The sequence below is a fragment of the Lepisma saccharinum genome, chromosome 8 (genome assembly GCF_977018435.1).
Source record: "Lepisma saccharinum chromosome 8, izLepSacc3.1, whole genome shotgun sequence".
Taxonomy (NCBI): domain Eukaryota; kingdom Metazoa; phylum Arthropoda; class Insecta; order Zygentoma; family Lepismatidae; genus Lepisma; species Lepisma saccharinum.
The window spans coordinates 63,000,437-63,020,683 of NC_139236.1; the positions used below are offsets into that span (position 1 = coordinate 63,000,437).

The 20,247-nt window shown below is 34.4% G+C and overlaps 1 protein-coding gene across 1 annotated transcript in view; it reads left to right on the forward strand.

Annotated features, from left to right (window-relative positions):
* Positions 1–4,036: 4,036 nt before the first annotated feature.
* Positions 4,037–20,247, forward strand: part of LOC145991509 (cyclin-K-like) — a 31,322-nt gene continuing 15,111 nt past the window's right edge. Inside the window, exons 1-3 of the mRNA XM_083127528.1 lie at positions 4,037–4,165; positions 16,897–17,139; positions 18,889–19,020. Of these exons, the coding sequence (XP_082983654.1) occupies positions 16,921–17,139; positions 18,889–19,020 (351 nt within the window). The 5' untranslated portion in view covers positions 4,037–4,165; positions 16,897–16,920. The remainder of the gene's footprint in view (positions 4,166–16,896; positions 17,140–18,888; positions 19,021–20,247) is intronic.

The window sequence follows — 20,247 nt, forward strand, 5'->3', positions numbered from 1 at the left end:
CATAAACTTTCCAAATTTTACCCTAGCAACCAGTTTCTCCAGAGAAAATAAAATCAGGGGTGGGTCATGCATATTCATAAAAAATAACATTAAGGCAAAAGGGAGCAAACAATTCAACTACCTGAATGAGGAAAAAGAATTTGAAAGTTCCATAGTTGAATTTCCACCACTTTGGCTAGTATTAATTTGTGTATACAGAACACCCGACAGTAATATCAACAACTTTACTAGGAAACTAGATGTAATATTAGATGCTTATTCCAAAAGAAAAATCAAATCCATAGTAATAGGAGATTTTAACATTGATTTCCTGAGTCAAAAAATAGAACATGAGGTAGAAATATTCATGAAAGCTCACAATCTGACAGCAGTTGTGAGAGTACCCACACGAATCACATCAACTTCAAAAACAGCAATTGATCAGGTTTTCTTAAACACCAACTTATTTGTATACAGTGTCAATACAATTAGTACTGGCTTTTCAGACCATGAGGCACAATGCATAAAACTTACTGCAGCACAAAACACAAACCAAACACACACACCTTATAGACACATAAATACCACAAAAAGAGAATATAATGAAGCTAACTTTAGTTACTTTAACTACTTAATAAGTAGAGAATCGTGGGATGGCCTATACTACCAAACTGATGTGAATGAAGCATATGAGACATTGCAGTCTGCCATTTCATACTCATTTAATTTAGCATTTCCCAAAATAACAAAAAAAATATACATTAAAACAAAATCAAATTGGATAACACCCGACATCAAAGAAAACTGGAAAGATTTCATCATAATGAATAAATGCAGACACCAATTCAAAAGTGAAACATTCAATTCATATCTAAAGGAAAAAAGAAAGGAGTTTGAAAACTCAGTCAAGGAAGCAAAAAAAGACTATAATAGCAACATGATCCTAGACTCAAAAAACAAACAAAAAACCTTGTGGCATATTGCAAAAACCGAATTAGGTATGGTAGGGAAAGAAAAATACAAAGACAACATATCACTAAAACACGAAGGCAAAAGCGTGGTCAATCCCCAAGATGTAGCATCAACTTTCAATAAATACTTTACTGGGATAGTAGAAAAAATAACAAAAAACATCCAAAAACAAAATCATAAAACTAGTAATATAACTAAAGTAGATTCTAGTATATACTTACTCCCAGCAGACGAGAAGGAAATATTTAGCTTAATAAGTCGCTTGAAAAACAATTATTCTGCCGGCATAGATGAGATACCTGACATTGTAATAAAAAAATGTGCCGCACACCTATGTGGCCCAATACGTCATGTAGTTAATCTAAGTCTCCTTACCGGTAAATACCCAGAACAGCTAAAGACTGCCATAATAAAACCTCTGCACAAGAAAGGGTCAAAAAATGAAATGAGTAATTACAGACCAATCTCTCTTCTCCCAGTCATCTCAAAAATACTTGAAAGGGTTATGTACAATAGATTAATAACATTTTTTAACAAATTTTCCATCATTTCTGAACAACAACATGGTTTTTGCAAAGGAAAATCTACACAATCTGCTATACACACATTCACAGAAGCAATTAGAGAAATTTTGGATAAAAAAGAACACTGTGTAGGGCTCTTTCTTGATCTAACAAAAGCATTTGACACTGTCAACCACAAACTCTTGGTAAAAAAAAATGGACCAGTATGGGATCAGGGGAGTAGCAAAAGAATGGTTTAAATCATATTTAACAGACAGGAATCAGATAGCAGAAATAACTCACATTGATGAGGATAATAACAAGGAAAATTATCGATCAAAGAAACAACGTATTACATATGGTGTACCCCAAGGATCCATTTTAGGACCCTTACTTTTTTTAATTTACATCAATGACCTTCCACAAAACTGTAAAGATGCAAACACAACTCTCTTTGCTGATGATACAACTGTTCTTATAGCAGGAACAAACACAGAACAGTTAAAACACAAAATAAAGAATACAATCACTCACATCTCAGAGTGGATTGAAAAAAATGGTCTTGTGGTAAACACTAAAAAAACAAATGCAATTAGATTTCAAATCAACAGCTGTAACAGTGAAACTCCAGAAATTAACTTTCAAGATCAGGACATAGAATATGTATCTAACATAAAATTTCTTGGCGTACAACTGTCTGAAAATTTAAAGTGGGATCTACACATTGAAGCTACAGCAAACAAGGTTAGTGGGTTTTGTTATGCGATAAGAACAGTAAGAAATGTAGTAAATCTAGAAGCAGCAAAAACACTATACTATGGCATCATTCACTCTGTATTACGGTACGGCATCATTTTCTGGGGGAACATGAACAAAAGCATTACATTATTCAGACTACAAAAGAGAGCTGTTAGAATTCTGGCAAATGCTCCAACAGATGCACCATACAAACCATTATTTCAAGAATTACAGATATTGCCAGTTCCATGCATATACCTATATGAAATCCTAACAAGCATGAAAATTTGTCAAAATACACACACAGCAAATAAGGACTACAACACCTACAACACCAGGGGAAAGAATGACTTACATATGGAATTACACAATACCACATTCTACCAAAAAGGGGTAACATATAATGGTATACGCTTATTTAACATGCTACCAAATGCATTAAAAAATATAAAGTCATTGCCAGTATACAAGTTACATCTAAAAAGATTCCTAAAGGAACATTGTTTTTACACAGTGCAAGAGTACATTGATACCGTAAGTGACAGGAATAGCAACAATAATATAACAAAGTAGGACTGCCCTATCATCATTATTTTTTTTATTTTTCCTTTGCTGTTCGATTTAATTTATCTAGATGTAAGTATAGGTGACTATTTAATGCTCAATTTATGTTTGTGTGTATGTATATATATATACATGTGTGTATATAATGTCATAGCAAATTAAGCAAACATTGAATATAGAAAACATATTTTTAGCCAATATGTCTCAAGAAAATAACATTGAGCATGCATTTATTCTCTTTATACGATATCTTGTATCTCATACTATCTATTGTATTTTATATTATATTATGCCTATAATTTTATAGATGTATTCTAAATGTACATGTACAATGTGACAATTCCAAACTTTTGTAAAGTTGAATGGATGCTAATAAATCAATCAATCAATCAATCAATCAGTGGAATCAATTATTGGAAGTGAAGAGGGGCATTGCCCACCACTTTTTGCCAGTTAAGTCCCTGCAGTATAGTATCTTAAGGTTAAGCCTTGTCTGCCAAGATAAATAAAGTGTCCTTGCCTTTGTTCTTTCTGCTACAGTATGTAGCGTGCTTTCTTCATGAAAACAATTAATTCTAATATTATTTACAAATTGTTAATACGGTATTTTCTGCTGGCGAATTGTTTCTCAACGAAAATTGTTGGCGAAACACGCGTGCCCCGCCCGCGTCCTCGATTGATTGTTTTCGTATTTCTGGAACTGCTAAATTATGTTTTCGTATTTCTGGAACTGCTAAATTATAAATATTTAAAGGTGGTTAATTCTCGATAATTTCTGAAGTTTTATTGCAGAAATGCAATTCAAATTGAAGGTAAAATAGTGTGTATAATTCGAAATTTTCGCAATATCGGGAAATTTAGTCGATTTTTTCCGTCCCAAACGTCAAGACTGAAAATTTACAGTTTCAGTCCTGTCCATACCAAATTATTTCCACCCCGCACACCAAGGGAAAAATAAATAAATTAAATTTGATTACGTAATGCATTGCAACCAACGGTTGCAAGCTTAGAGTATGAGATTGCAACAATGTTCGTTTGGTTGGCATATTAGTCTTACTAATTGTCCTTCCCTGTGCAGCATATTCATTACTGGAAAAATGCACAATTACCTTCGATGTGGTAGGACTTAACTTGAACATTCTTAAACTACGTCAACTAGCCTATATTGAGCAATATACAATGCAATTTAATGAATTTTTTTTAGTTATTACGTTGCTGTATGCTGTGTGGTACAGGACAAAGCGTATTTAGCCAAGTTGTAGCATCATATCTAATGATCATCGAAGTAAACCCCACCACTACCTACCAAGGAAGAGAGCTTGCTGCATGTCACCTATAAACGTGTTGAATGCCAGGATCTGTGCAAAAAGTGTTGTGCTTGGCGAAATAGTTGCTAGAACAATAACCAGGTTAGTGTTTACTACATACTTTTGTGATAAGCATGTGTATGTCGACATAGTTAATTATTTTATCGTAGTTAATGCTGTTTTGACGATTACAAAATAACGTCGCTTGAAAGCAACTTCATCTTTACTGACCTTGTAGCTAGACTTCTTGAATGTTTTAAATTATTTTGTGTTGTGTGAATAAAGTAATTTATACTCCCCTCGTCCCACACGTTAACAACCATTCGTGAGAGAAGTTTACATTTTTCACTACGACCAGGAATATTTTTTTTCTGGAAAGATTTCCTTTTGAGTTCTCTGGGTAATTATTTGTAATATTACATTTTTTAAAAAAAGTAAATATAGACCTATGCAGTTAATGTATGGAAATAAGAGATTATACAATTGAAATTTGAGTGTTAAATTAGTTTTAAAATGTCACATATGATATGAGTATGTTTGTTTTTACAATTTAAAAGTATATTGCAGATCAAATTGCCCAGACATTGGTCATAAGTATATTACTTGCCGTAGTAAGATGACCAATGACTCAACTGTAATCATATATTATAGGTTAAGCTAGGTTGGTGTGGTTACAAAAGTATAACTGGGCTCTTTAGTTGCTTTATGTGTAAACATTGTTATTTAGCACACACATACACAAAAGACTCCAACAACTCCCACTTCTGTGCTAGACACACTACCATGAGTTACACCTCAGGACCAAATATATCCAAAACAGTAGTTTCTGCAACTTAATCACACTTGAATTACTGGTCCCGTTTACGGTATTTTACGTCCTTTTCCTAAGGAATACGTGTCATATATCGTTGGAAAGGTTATTGTATAAGGAATTCAACAACGTAAATCCGAAAGTGAGGAAAAATTACCTGGAGGAGGAAATCGATAAAAACCGATGTCCGGATATGCGTAATTGAACGTACTGAGGAAATTTTTCGATGATGAAGCACATATTTAGGGGTGAAATGAGTGCTAATGGAACCTAACCTAACAGACTTAACCTCGTAGGCATACCCTGTCCCCGTGAATGGTTCGTGGGGATACCCGTGAATGGTTTGTCGGGCTATCGTGAACAGAAAGTGTAAAAAGAAGAAGGTACAGTTTTGAACGATGCACTAAATTATTACTGGGGATAAACGTATTTTACACTATCTACAAGTTTTTGGAACCTGTTCTTCTTCACGCACCGCAAATGCAAAGAAGCAATCACCACGCAGAATGCAAACGAGCAAAGCACGTGCATTCACAACGGGGACACAAAGACGAGCCTGCTGTGTTATTAACTCCCATCGGTTACCACCAAAAGCAATAAGGACGTAAAGTAGAGTCTAGCCCTGTTTACCCACTCAGGGTTGCTATGCATCTGGAAAGCAGGGAATTTGGCTTCTCAGAGACAAATCAGGGAATGTTGCAGATTGTCTGGAATTTATGTGCAAGAGTCTGCAAGAGAAAAAGTTGCAAAATGAACAAGCAGTTCACTTCCACTTCTGGATTCGGTTCTTGTGATTCCACTCCCAGAAAGGATTCAGTTTAGAAACTTATTTCTTTCATTCTTATGATTCCCTGCCTTGTGCAAAATTATGGTTTCTTCGAATTTCTGTAATAAATTTTCACTTCTATAATATTAGATATTAGAAAGAATATCAAAGTAAAACTTGCAATCCAGATATCTTATTGATAACTAAAGTACATTGACAATATGATCGTAATTATCGGAAAGGTTGGTGAAGATGAAATTATAGTCTATTATTTTATAGATCTTAGGCTTGTTGGCATTTCTTATAGAATTCCTATATGCAACAAAAATTTCTCCAGATGTGTGTACTTATAACAGCGTCGAATGGCATGGGTACCTGGGGGAAACCCTTGGGTTTAAAGGCAGTCAGGGGTGTGATGCTGATCACATCACCCCCACTCATGACCGGATCAAGAAAGTGTAGGGTGTTACCCCCACACCCTCTATAAGCCTTCATGGCGTGGTGTTAAGCACAGGGGAGCGCTTGACCTTTTTTTTTACCTTTTCGTGTGTACTTATAAATCAAGCAAAAGCAGCATTTTATACGACACTATAAATTCTCCAGAAAATGAAAAATTGTGTGTGGTTTTCTGTTGTTTTGGTACTTTAGTATTATACAGATTACCTTATTATTTCAGACCGTCTGTTTTCTGGGACAGGTTAGGTTACGTTAGGTTAGTCTGCCTTTTTCCTAACCTAACCTGTCGCAGAAAACATAGTTCGTATAATACTAAAGTATTGTTGTTTTTATATTGTGAAGATCTGTTATGGCGAAATATGTACCTCTGTTACCTTAGCTTGAAGGTTAGATGCACATGATTGTAGCACCTAATACATTTGATGCCGATTGTAATTTTACATTTTTCTCTTCGAATTTTCATGTGTTCTTGTGTGTGTAGAATGAAAATTGCTAAAAAAAAAAAAAGAAAGTTGTCAAAGCGAATATTCATAATAATTAACGGATTATATATTTAATTAGAAAACACAAGGTTCAAATGCAAAAATCATGATGATAAACATGTCTGGAAAAATGTAATTTTTGGACTGGAAAACCTGGAAATGTCAGGGAATTTCATAATCAAAAAATCGTAGCAACCCTGCCACTGTACCTACCCCCTTGAGAATTATGTCGAATTTGTCTTTAATCGACTGATTTCAATGTTTTATTTAATGTAAAAGTGGTTCCAGCGTTAGGAAAGCACAAATAACAGAGATATTTAATCCCAAAGAATGGCCCACGTAAGTTAAAACCTGCAATTTTGGAGTATTTTTGCCACGTTTTGTAGTAGAAACTGTTTGTATGCACACTAAAATAGCAAGAGAACATGTCGAAAATAACTGTCACTACCAAGCTTAACAATCCCAACCTAACTACATAAAATTATAGCTGCTGTTGTGGAAAGTTATTTTGGGTGCTATATTCACTTGTGCAAAGCCTTTGGGCTGTTCTGCTACACGGTAAAGTAACACTCTAAGGTAACAGACTTATTTTACTTCACAAGAACACATTTCCGTGAGCAAACGTCAACTGAAAACTTTCATAAACAATCTCCAGGGGATACAGAGGGTCAAGGGTACTGAATTACTTACCAAGGGTTGTACAGTCTTTTATACTCTATTCCCTTCGTGCAAAATATGTTTTTTTTTTTCATGCATCTCATAACATGATAAATTTGTCACGGTCTACTGGTATATTTTTGGGTTTAGATTTGCTCATTGCTTCAGCACTTGAAGTGGAAAACGTTAGCTGGAGGAATGTTTGGTCGAGCTTTGGAGTTAACTGGGAGGCTACGCCTATAGTTTAACATGCTCACAATGAGACAGCTGGGGGGGATGCTGTGGAAAAAATTGGTATGTCTGCTTCCCCCTGCACTATTTTGCTTTGAAAGAAATCTGTATAATTATGATGAAAGTGCTTCTGGGTTTAAAAAGACTCCCCCCCCCATTTTATTTTGTTCAAAAACTTATGGGGTGCAGAAGTTGTGTAATAATACAAAATATCTTGCATAAAAAGTTTGTAAATTGGCACATATACCATTACTTTTGTGGCCATCAGAGACAATTTTTCACTTGTCATAATTACTACTGAATATTTTTTTACTACAAGTTCAAACCTTTCATGTTAAAAGCACCTTTTGTAAATAGTAGTAATCTCTTTTTGAAGAAACATCATGCTTGTAAACCGAAAGACTCTCTTTACTTGAATATCAAATTGAAATTAAAAATCCTGTAAATTTTAGTGGGATATTTTATTGATATGTTTATTGTATGAAAATATAGAATTTGAAATCATTAAAGCCAAAAATAGAAGATTTTAGAAGCGTTGGAAGTTTGTAACTGTACGTTACTCTTGTGACATTTTGTCCAGTTCCTTTTACAATAAGTTTAGGCTAATATATTTGAAAACCAAGAAAGATATTATGTTTTATTCTTGTAAGGATGTAACCACGTAAAGCATGACAAAGCAAAACACACAATGTGGTCATATGGCCAATACTGACAACCTTCGTGGCAATGACTCCTGGCATCATAACGGAGTGGTTAACTCAATGTGCTATGACACTAGGGCTTCTGGCTTGAATCCCAACCTAGCCATGGGTGTGTGTTCATCAGTTCCATTAATCATTCTCATATTTGCGATTAGCCAAAAATGGCAGAAACTGAAAGTAAAATAATCCAAATCAGCCAGTCAATCATATGACTAGCGAGTTCATTTTTTCTACAAATTGAACATGAATAGTTGTATTTGTTCATTTCAAATCTATATTTTAAACCAAACCAAATGACAAACGTTAACCAGTGTTTCATATTTTAGAAGTTACAGAGGTCCACACATTCTCACCAAATCTAGAACATGAACTGTGTTGTCAACAAATACCATATATCACAGTTACACACGGACACAAATACATTGGATAAGGGGAGGACCAATATTTGCTACTGTATCAATTTCTAGCACATTCACCAATAAAAAAAATATGGTTAAAAACGTGCTTACAAGTGGTTCTATTTTCCCTGTCACCCCATTTTGGTCCTGTTTCCTGGGGTTTCTTCAAGTTTTTCAAGAGGCTTAAAACATTAGCCAAAGGGTAAAGGTGTAAAAGGATAAAACGGGAAGTTGGAAGATTGGCAGCAAATGTTTTTTTTAAAAAAATGTTTTAAACTTCTTGAAATATCTGAAGAAGGCCTAGGGACCAGGGCAATCAGATACAGTAACTCATACGTGGGTGGCACTAAAAGTTTTTAGATGCGGCAACACTGATTGCAGCAATACATTGTCTCTAGGATATGTTGAAGTTAGTAGTCTGTGAAGTGTGATAATGCTGCAGAATTTATAGTTGTTAATTGTTGTTTGCCAGAAATTAGTCAATTATTGTCGTGTGTGTACAGTAAAATGGATTTAACACGGGAGCACTTCAGAGCAATGATTTTTTACGATTTTCGAGCAGGTTTAACGCAGCAGCAATGTTATGAAAGGCTCTGAAATGCATTTCAGGAGGAAGCCCCATGCCGTGCGACTGTGTTTAATTGGTTTTTAGAATTTCGACGTGGACGTCAAAAACTCAGTGATGAATTACGTGATGGTCGTCCTGTGACAGCAACTTATCAAGAAAACATCGACAGAGTGTGTCGCATGATAGAGGAGGATAACCGGGTGACATATGCAGTTATTAGTGCAACACTGGGTATTGGTATGAGTCAGGTTCAAACGATCCTGCATGATCACCTTGGTGTCAGGAAGCTCTGTGCCAGATGGATCCCACACCATCTTATTCAGGAGCAAAAGCAGGCACGGGCCACATGGTGCATGAAAATGCTGGACAAATTTAACCAAGGACAATCAAATGCAGTGTATGACATCGTAAGAGGTGACGAAACTTGGGTGTACTGTTATGAACCCGAGAGCAAACGACAGTCGACGCAGTGGATCTTCCCGGATGAAGACCCACCAACAAAAGTCAGGAAGGGACGAAGTGCTGTCAAACAAATGGTTGCCACTTTCTTCAGTTGGACGGGCCATATTGCAACAGTGCCGCTACAGGGACGTCGGACCGTTAATGCTGAATGGTACACTACGGTTTGTTTACCGGAGATCGTACGGAAAGTTCGTGAAAAACGCCCACGAAGTCGCATTATTGTGCATCAAGACAATGCGCACAGCCATACAGCAGTACGAACAATTGAATTCTTCAAAGCCTCCAACATCGAACAAATGATTCATCCTTCTTACAGTCCCGACCTCGCCCCTTGTGATTTCTTCCTGTTCCCTAAAATCAAGGATACATTACGAGGTTCTTCATTTCCTACTCCCGAGGAGGCAGTCACCGCCTTCGTTCAGTGCATTCAAGAGGTGCCTGCAGATGTGTGGTCCCAGTGCTTTCACACTTGGTTTGAGCGGATGAACAAGTGTATCAACTGTCATGGAGAATACTTTGAAAAATTATAGCATTCATACTTTTGGTCTCCAGTATTGTACTTGCACGTGTCTAAAAACTTTTAGTGTGACCTATCGTATTTTGTTACTTTTTCAGCTAAAGATTAACAAAATTAAGTTCTTTTCTGTATGTTTTGGCAAAAGAAAAATATGTACAAAATTTTTAATCTTCATGTATACAGTTCTTACGAGCATATGTTTTTGTTTTCTTTACCTAATTTATATACACCAAATATATAACCAACCCCAATAAAATTACTTTTCATATATAATCAATTTATAAACTAATATTCAAATAGTAATAAAATTTTTATCAAAATATGTCGAATTGCACGACTAACTACTCAATGTAAATGAATATTCTAACTAACAGAAATATTTTGATACTATTCAAACTAGGCACACCTTCCGGTACGCCTACTATGTTACGACTTATCTCACCTATATAAATGAGAGCGACGGGCGATGTGTGCATGCCCTAGAGCCAATAAACCAAAATGTTATTCTAAAACAAAATTACAATTAAATCCAATTTCAAATATAATTTCAATATATTATCCAAATCAACATAATGTAACCCATCTCCACCCACTAATAAGCTGCACCTTGACCTGAAATACATTCCAACAGAAAAAAAGAATATATATATTTAAATATTCAAATTACGGCGGTATACAAACTGATATTTTACAATAATAGGTCAAATAGAACGCGGAATATCGATTACGGAACAGGTTCCTCTAAATAGAATAAAGCACCGCCAAATTCTTTGAGTTTCAAGATCATAACTAATACTACTCAAACCAAATTTACAATGATAATAATAGGGTATCTAATCCTAGTTTAATACATCATCTTTATAGAATTAATAAAAATAAAGAACAAATTACATTAAAAATTTCACCTAATAAATAAAATATAAACAACCAAAAATCAATTATTACTACAATTAAGCCAACAGCTCTCCACCTATGTCCCCACGTCTAACCGTGGCAGCTGGCACGAATTTAACCGGACAAAATAAATATTAAAATTTAAAATCCTGTAATCTAATTTACATTAAAATTAAACAAAACCACACACTGCGAACTAAAGTCAATTACACCGTCTCCAACCCATAAAAAAATTGACGGAAATTTTTCCTCTCTTTAATAAATACATATGTAAAATTTAACTAGGGAATTCTAAGCTAGAATAAAACTTTAGTTTTAAAATATAAAGAGAGGTTCTTTATTATTACATAATATGTATTACATTAAATTAAATTATAATTAGGAATTATCTCACGAAAATTTCCCCCTTTTTCATTTTTACTCACTTTTCCCGTACTATATAGAACACAATTTTTTTTTCTCCCTCAAAATTGTGTTCTATATAGATATATTAACTTCTTTTTTCTCTAAACTCAATAAGTATTAAAATGACATGTTAATTAAGTCAATTACTTTAAGTTAGGCTACAAAGACTTAAAAAAATATTGGATAAAATTAAAAAGGATTCTGAAGTATTTTATATACTTTAATAAATGGGTTCTACTTATTAATCATAATAATAAAAGTCCAATAAATAATATTATTAACCCACTATTATAATTTTTATATAAATAAGATGTCTGAAAAAGGGTTACCATGATAGGGTAAAGCATACATGAAATTTAACATGTTCTTATTAATTTATTGGTAACAATAAATGAATTTTTATAATTGAAAGAATTAAACTTTCTCCAATGGTATCAAACCCCATAGTGCATCATACACCAAAATATAATAAAAAGGTAAGCTAATTAAGCTAGAGGGCTCATACCCCACATATGAAGGTCTATAATCAATCCTTCCCTTTTTAATGCTCACAACCCCCAAAAAAATAATATTCCTATTGACCCTCACAATAGGAACCCTCCTTTCTATTTCTTCCACCTCATGATATGGAGCCTGAATAGGCTTAGAAATTAATTTAATATCTTTTATCCCATTAATTTCTACACCAAACAATCAACGAAATACAGAAGCATCACTTAAATACTTCCTAATTCAAGCATTAGCATCATCAATAATTTTGGCCGCAGCATTAATTATAATTAATGCTGTAAACTTCAATATACAAATCCAGCTATTAACTATAGCTTTATTAATAAAAATAGGAGCTGCTCCATTTCACATTTGAATACCAGAGGTTATAGAAGGAATAACATGAATTAACTGCTTAGTAATAACAACTATTCAAAAAATTGCTCCATCAACATTACTTAGTTACGTAATTGACAATTTAAATATAATTCTAATTTTAACAATTAGAACATCAGCAATTATTGGAGCAATTGGAGGGTTAAATCAAACCTCGTTACGAAAAATTATAGCCTTTTCATCAATTAATCACATATCATGAATTATTCTAAGAATAACATCAGAAGACAATACCTGATTAATGTACTTACTACTATACATCCTTATAACCACATCTACCATTATGTTATTTTCAATAAGCAAAACATACTACGTCCATCAACTGTTTATACTAAAACTTCCCCCCATTAAAAAAATATCCTTATTTATATCAATATTATCTCTTGGTGGACTACCACCTCTACTAGGGTTTTTACCAAAATGAATAATTATTATCCAAACAACCAACCTTAAGCAATTAGTTATAATTGCAATTCTAATTAGTATATCATTATTAACCCTATATTATTACTTACGAACCTCACTTACATCAATTTTAATAAACTATAAAACTAATATATGAAATATTATTAACAACAAGCCATTAAATTTAAAAGAACAAGTATTATCAGTAGTTACAATTTTTCTATCAGTATGTGGCCTACCTATAATTCAACCAATTTATATATCTCTATAAAAATCTTTATAAGGTCTTAAGTTAATTTTAAACTAATGACCTTCAAAGTCATAAGTAAGGGGTACTCTTTTAGGCCTTAATACATACAATGTATCACCCTGAAATTGCAGTTCAAAATTATTATTCTTAACTATAAAGCCAAAATTTAATGAGAGAGCTTAAAACTCATAAATAAATTTACAGTTTATCACCTATAACTTCAGTCATCTCATTCTTGCAACGATGATTATTTTCTACTAACCATAAAGATATTGGTACAATATATTTAATTTTCGGAGTATGATCAGGAATAGTTGGAACATCATTAAGTATCTTAATCCGCATAGAATTAGGCCAACCAGGAAGTTTAATTGGAGATGATCAAATCTACAATGTAATTGTAACTGCACACGCATTTATTATAATTTTTTTCATAGTAATACCTATTATAATTGGTGGATTTGGAAACTGATTAGTCCCTCTAATAATTGGAGCCCCAGACATAGCCTTTCCACGATTAAATAATATAAGATTTTGATTACTACCCCCATCATTAACTCTACTATTATCAGGAAGAATTGTAGAAAGTGGTGCAGGAACTGGTTGAACAGTATATCCTCCCCTATCTGCAGGAATTGCACATGCTGGAGCCTCTGTAGATTTATCAATTTTTTCATTACACTTAGCGGGGGTATCCTCTATTCTAGGGGCAGTAAATTTTATTACAACAGTAATTAATATACGAACTATAGGAATATCTATAGAACGAGTACCATTGTTCGTATGATCAGTAGTAATCACCGCAGTTCTACTATTATTATCACTACCAGTTCTAGCAGGAGCAATTACAATACTATTAACAGATCGAAATTTAAATACCTCATTTTTTGATCCATCCGGTGGTGGAGACCCAATCTTATATCAACACCTATTCTGATTCTTTGGTCACCCAGAAGTATATATTCTAATTCTACCAGGATTTGGAATAATTTCACATATTGTAACTCAAGAAAGAGGTAAAAAAGAAACATTTGGAGTTCTTGGAATAATTTATGCAATAATAGCAATTGGATTTTTCTAGGGTTTATTGTATGAGCACATCATATATTTACTGTAGGAATAGATGTTGATACTCGAGCATATTTTACTGCAGCTACAATAATTATTGCTGTGCCAACAGGAATTAAGGTATTTAGATGAATTGCAACACTACATGGAACACAAATTAATTATTCACCGTCAATATTATGAGCATTAGGATTTATTTTCTTATTTACAATAGGGGGACTAACAGGGGTAGTATTAGCAAATTCATCGCTAGACATTGTACTGCATGATACATACTATGTTGTAGCACATTTTCATTATGTATTATCTATAGGAGCAGTATTTGCTATTATAGCAGGACTAGTACATTGATTTCCACTATTTACAGGAATAATAATAAATCCAGATTGATTAAAAATCCAATTCATCTCAATGTTTATCGGAGTAAACTTAACATTTTTCCCACAACATTTCCTAGGATTAAGAGGAATACCACGACGATATTCGGATTATCCAGATGCATATACAATATGAAATATTGTTTCAAGATTAGGGTCAATCCTATCATTTACAGCAGTAATTATTATAATTTTTATTACCTGAGAAGGTATAACAAGTGCCCGACCGACATTATTTAATCTACAACAAGCATCATCAATTGAATGATATCAAATATCACCTCCTTCTGAACATACATATTCAGAACTTCCAATAATACTTACTAACAACTAATTTTTAAGGTGGCAGAGAAGTGCATTGAACTTAAGCTTCAAATATAAGGGGTATCCCTTACTTAAAAGTGGCAACCTGAAATCAAGTAGGATTACAAGATAGATCCTCCCCACTAATAGAACAAATAATATTTTTCCATGACCACACAATATTAATTTTAATTATAATTACAGTATTAGTAGGATATTTAATAGCATCATTATTTAATAACAAATTAACAAACCGAATACTTTTAGAAGGACAAACATTAGAAACAATATGAACAATTATACCAGCAATTACCCTAGTTTTTATTGCCCTACCCTCCCTACGTTTATTATATTTACTAGATGAAATTAATCAACCTTCATTAACCCTTAAAACTATTGGGCATCAATGATACTGAAGTTATGAATACTCCGATTTTATAAGGGCAGAATTTGATTCATATATATCCCCAACAAATGAAATATTTATAGACTCGTTTCGATTATTAGATGTAGATAATCGAACAGTGCTGCCAATTAACATAGATATCCGAGTACTAACTACATCTGCAGATGTATTACACTCATGGGCTATACCATCTATAGGAATTAAAATAGATGCCACCCCAGGACGACTTAACCAAGCAGGAGTAAATATTAGTCGAATCGGCCTATTTTTCGGACAATGTTCAGAAATTTGTGGTTCTAATCATAGATTCATACCAATTATTGTTGAAACTACAACTCACAAATCTTTTATTAATTGATTAAAGAAACTGCCTCGTTGCTACACGATTTCGTCCAAACGTCTCTCTCAGAAAAATCTAATTTTTTGCAGTCAAACGTAGCACACCCTGTCTCTTCCAGGAATGGCGATAGGTCAAAAATGAGTTCAGATTGTCGTTTGTGGGACAATTCTAGCCTAAATTGATGTGTCATACATACCCCTTTCCATTTGAAAATATTGTGTGATATCCAATATGGCGGAATCCAAGATGGCTGCCATGATGACCACACCCCCATTCATTGCAGTTTCCACACCAATATTAATTTGCAACATGTGATTTTCCTCCGTCCAAACGTCTCTCTCAGACAAATCTAATTTTTTGCAGTCAAACGTAGCACACCATCCCTATCTCTTCCACGAATGGCGATAGGTCCAAACTGAGTTCGGATTGTCGTTTGTGGGACAATTCTAGCCTAAATTGATGTGTCATACATACCCCTTTCCATTTGAAAATATTGTGTGATATCCAATATGGCGGAATCCAAGATGGCTGCCATGATGGCCACAAACCTATTCAATGCAGTTTCCGCACCAATACCCACTTGCAACATGTGATTTTGCTCCGTCCACGCATCTCGTTATTACTGGCCTGTCCCGATACTTTTGACTAACCCTGTATGCTTGCATGAATATGTTAGGTGAGCAAGGTTCGGTGCTCTTAACATTGTAATTACACCATTGTGTGCTTGTGGTGCTACTATTCAATGTGTTTTAGGTAAGTTAGGATTAGTGTGTTTGATTGCCATGTTTTATCAGCACTTCCCTTCATCTCCTACACGTGTATGTTTTTCATGCTAAAAGAACATCTTATACAACCTAATGACTTAGGACTATACTTACTTGTATTTTTGTATTTTAATGAAAATTAATTTTAGAAAAAAAAAGGGACACCCTTCTTAACCCTGACCATTTTATTTTCTTGTTTCACATTCCTCAACTAAATATTTTGTGCAAATCGTGATTGGTATTTTCACTTCCTTCACCGATTGGTATTTCCAAATCCTTTATGGCCAAACATGACTGTTTGACACAATGGTTTTTGTCTTAGAAAATGAAAGAATATATTTAGGAATTAGTTTTGAATAGCAGTAGAAAAGAAACATAACGAATATAGTCAAGAGAAGAAGTGATGATTTTACAAAATTTGGAGAATAGGTTACTGCTTATATATACACACAAATATTTGTTCCATACATTATTGGCATTTTTTGCGATAAACAGACTGCTTTGATCACTGAGGGAGCCACAAATAAGCATCGGAAATGTTAAGCCTAACATGGTTTATATTAGAACCTATTTGTGTGTTGTATGTAAAGCAGCCATAGGTTGTTTAGAAAGCCAACTTTGTGTATAGTTTGGCTCATTGTGCCTGGAGTAGCAGTTTAATCTAATGTATGACGTTTGTATTTTCAGAGTGAGTACTCCAGTGGAGTGAGAATGCCGTTCTGGTACTATGAGAAGAAGGAGCTGCGCAACTCACCTTCCATGCTGGATGGGCTAGATTATGAAACAGAATGCAGGTACAGGAAAGAAGGGGCCAGATTTATAATAGACTGTGGAACCAAGATGGACCTAGGGTACAATACCATGGCCACAGGGGTTGTCTATTTTCACCGATTTTATATGTTTCATTCCTTTGTACAATTTCCAAGATTCGTAAGTACCTCTTACTTTCTGTTATGTTGATGAACGCATATTAATAGCTAACATTTTTGTTCATCAAATATTTTGAATTAAATTTATTTTTCAAATAGGTGCATCTAATTCTTACCATGCTTATTTATCTATATAAACCATTATGCGAGGGCTGAGGCATAAGTCATGGCAACTGTATTTTTTTAAAAGTTAAACGGTGATGCCATAATATGGTTGCATGTCCCAGAGAACGTTTCACGATTAGTTAAGTCTATTGAACTATTGATAATATCTAGATAACAGTGTAAGCAAACTACACAAAAGTTCACTTCAATGCTCTAGAAGGAATTCTAAGCTGACGTGATGTTTTAGATTTTGGAATATCACCGGTTTTTCGAATGGAGAGGAAAATTTGAAAAAAAATCGCCGTGACTGCTGCCAAAGGTTTGGTCAAGCCTCAACCCTCGAATATTGTACCTAGAAAGATTAACAATATAAGCTGAAATCATTCTTTTAATCTTTTCTGTGCATCTTTATTAAAATACTATTTTTTTAATCCTCTCAATGCATTAATGCAGACAGATGGGCTCTAAAATTACATTATTTAATGAAATGTGTTGAGTGAACTGAGTAAGTTACTATGACATTTAACCTTTAAAGTCCCATGGTGCTTATAAAGTTTTTACCTCTGTCCCAGGCCATTTGAACGAGTTTTGTAATGTTTAGCAAGAAATTGTTATAGCTTCCTTCCTATGGCAGATAATTTAGTGAAACATTTTACTAAGAATAAAATAAACTTTGACATAGAAAAGACGAAGAGTTGCTATCTGTATGTTTTTGTTAGTATTCGTGGCTTCAAATGTGAAAATTGAAAACAAAAGAAAAGAAAAGACAAAATTTTTCCCCTCCCCCTCCCTGTTGAGACATGGAACAGGAACAAATTCTATGTCCTATTTGCAACCACATGTCTACATTGTAATTCAATATTTATTTTGTTTCTAATGTATTTTGCCATCCTAAGAAAAAAATGAAAAAGAAACTAAGTGCACGAGTTATTTCTGACAAGGGTTGGCAACATGCACAATATTTTTTTTAAAAAAAAAAAACACACACACAAAAAGTGAAAAATACCTCTCACTACACTCCCACGACGATCAAAACACGAAAAAATATCTCACTCCACTCGCAAACACGCGAAAACTATGCGCATGACATTACTGCAATGCCTCTGTGAACTCAAATGAAGCATCCTTTTCAAAATAAAAGGGACAGTCAGCTGGAAAAATTACACAAGTTATTTTTAGCCCCGAACCTACGTCTTACTCCCCCTTCATTTTTCTTCCGAAGAAGGAGTGGTTGTCTTCTGAAGCAAGCATTGTGCAAAGTCCATTTCATCCACTGAAAAGTTATCGCCTCAAACACTTTTGACTAACCTCTTTTACTGCGTCGACAAAGAGGAGGTGTAAGTTTAGCAGCTGCTGCTGACGTCATTATGGAGTTGGAGCACCAGCATCCCTGTCGATGCATAGTGACTCTTGGCTTCAAGTTCCACACACTTAGTCATGAGCATAGAGAATGAACAGGGTTGCAAGGCGACGAAAGAAGGTTCTGTTCCATCGGTCAAGGTATGACCGACCGGGACTGTGGCCAAAAATGCCATCGGTCAGCACATGACCGATCGGGATTTAAAAGATTAAGAGACTGATCACATAATATTTGAGCTGTACAAGTAATTTAGAAAGTTGCTTCAACTTTACGATTCTGTTGTAGGTTACAGCCTGCTGTTGCCTTTTCCTTGCTGGCAAAGTCGAGGAAACCCCGAAGAAATGCAAAGATGTGATAAAGACTTCCAAGAGTTTGTTGACTGAGCAAAAGTTCCTGCAATTTGGAGAGGACCCAAAGGTATTGTTGAACAATTTCTCTAAATACGTGTATTTATTTATCACCTTTCAACCTCCAGTTACAGAAGGCATATGTATTTTAAATTTTCAAAGTTGGAATCTTAGTTTGACAGACATGTGTGAATTGTCTTCTGAATACTTCATTCTATTATTGATTGACTGAATTAGTATATTTTACATTGCTTTTCTGCCACTTTTGGCTAATTGTAATGAAATTGATGAAAGAAAACTCACAAGGAACACCCATGCACTGGCTGGATTTTTTTTTAACCTGGGACCCCTGTCGTTACACGTTGTGCTGACCACTCCGGCGTGGAGGTCTGTTCATTCAATTAGACATTATCCTGAAATGTCCAACAAACTTCAGTGCAACATGATATGTATTACTTCATCCATGCCAGAGCCAAGCCAACTCCCAGTGCCCATTCACAGTGCAAACCATTATGTTGACAAAAGCGTGCTTCAGGGAGGAGGGATTCTAAGGTTGCCATTTCTTGCACAAACAGGCAGCCAGCAGTAGGACTGATCAGCTGTTTGACTTTGTAGGTAAACACGGCAACAGTGGGTCACTGCCAGAAAGGCAAGTACAAAGCTGTATGAAAGCTTGGCTTAACTCAAGAAAAAGAAATGTATGTGCTGGAGATTTATATCATTATTTCCATTGTACAAGTATCTACTTTTACCTGGATTTTTATGCAGACAAAACATGTGAAATATGTAATTACTAGGACCCGGGACTTTATAACATATTTTTCATTTGGCTTCGGATCTAATATTGGGGTGAGATCTTTACATATCTGATGAAAATCAGCCGAAATAGACAAACTTGATAAAGCATATTTTGACATATTTCACCAATTTCACGTTTTTACAACATATTTCTTCAATTTTGTTGTAATAAAATAAATATATCTGTATAATTTTGTAATTCTCTCGCACATAATCGGTTATTTCATAATTTTTTCTTTGTAGCTTTAGCACAATGGATAGTTCATATTGTCGATGGCAGGATATGGAAATTACGGAGGAAGAAAGGTGCCGTCTTTTCTTAGTACAGAACAATAATACCACACTTTTTTTATCCCGCCGACAATTGATAGCCATGCAAACATTATTGAGGAAAAATGTTCTCTCTCATTGTTGCACGGGAAGTAAAGAAGTTTCGTTCTCATTTCTTTGCCTTTTTAGCTTTTCACAAAAATCAGTCAAAAGTAAAAATAACATTTGG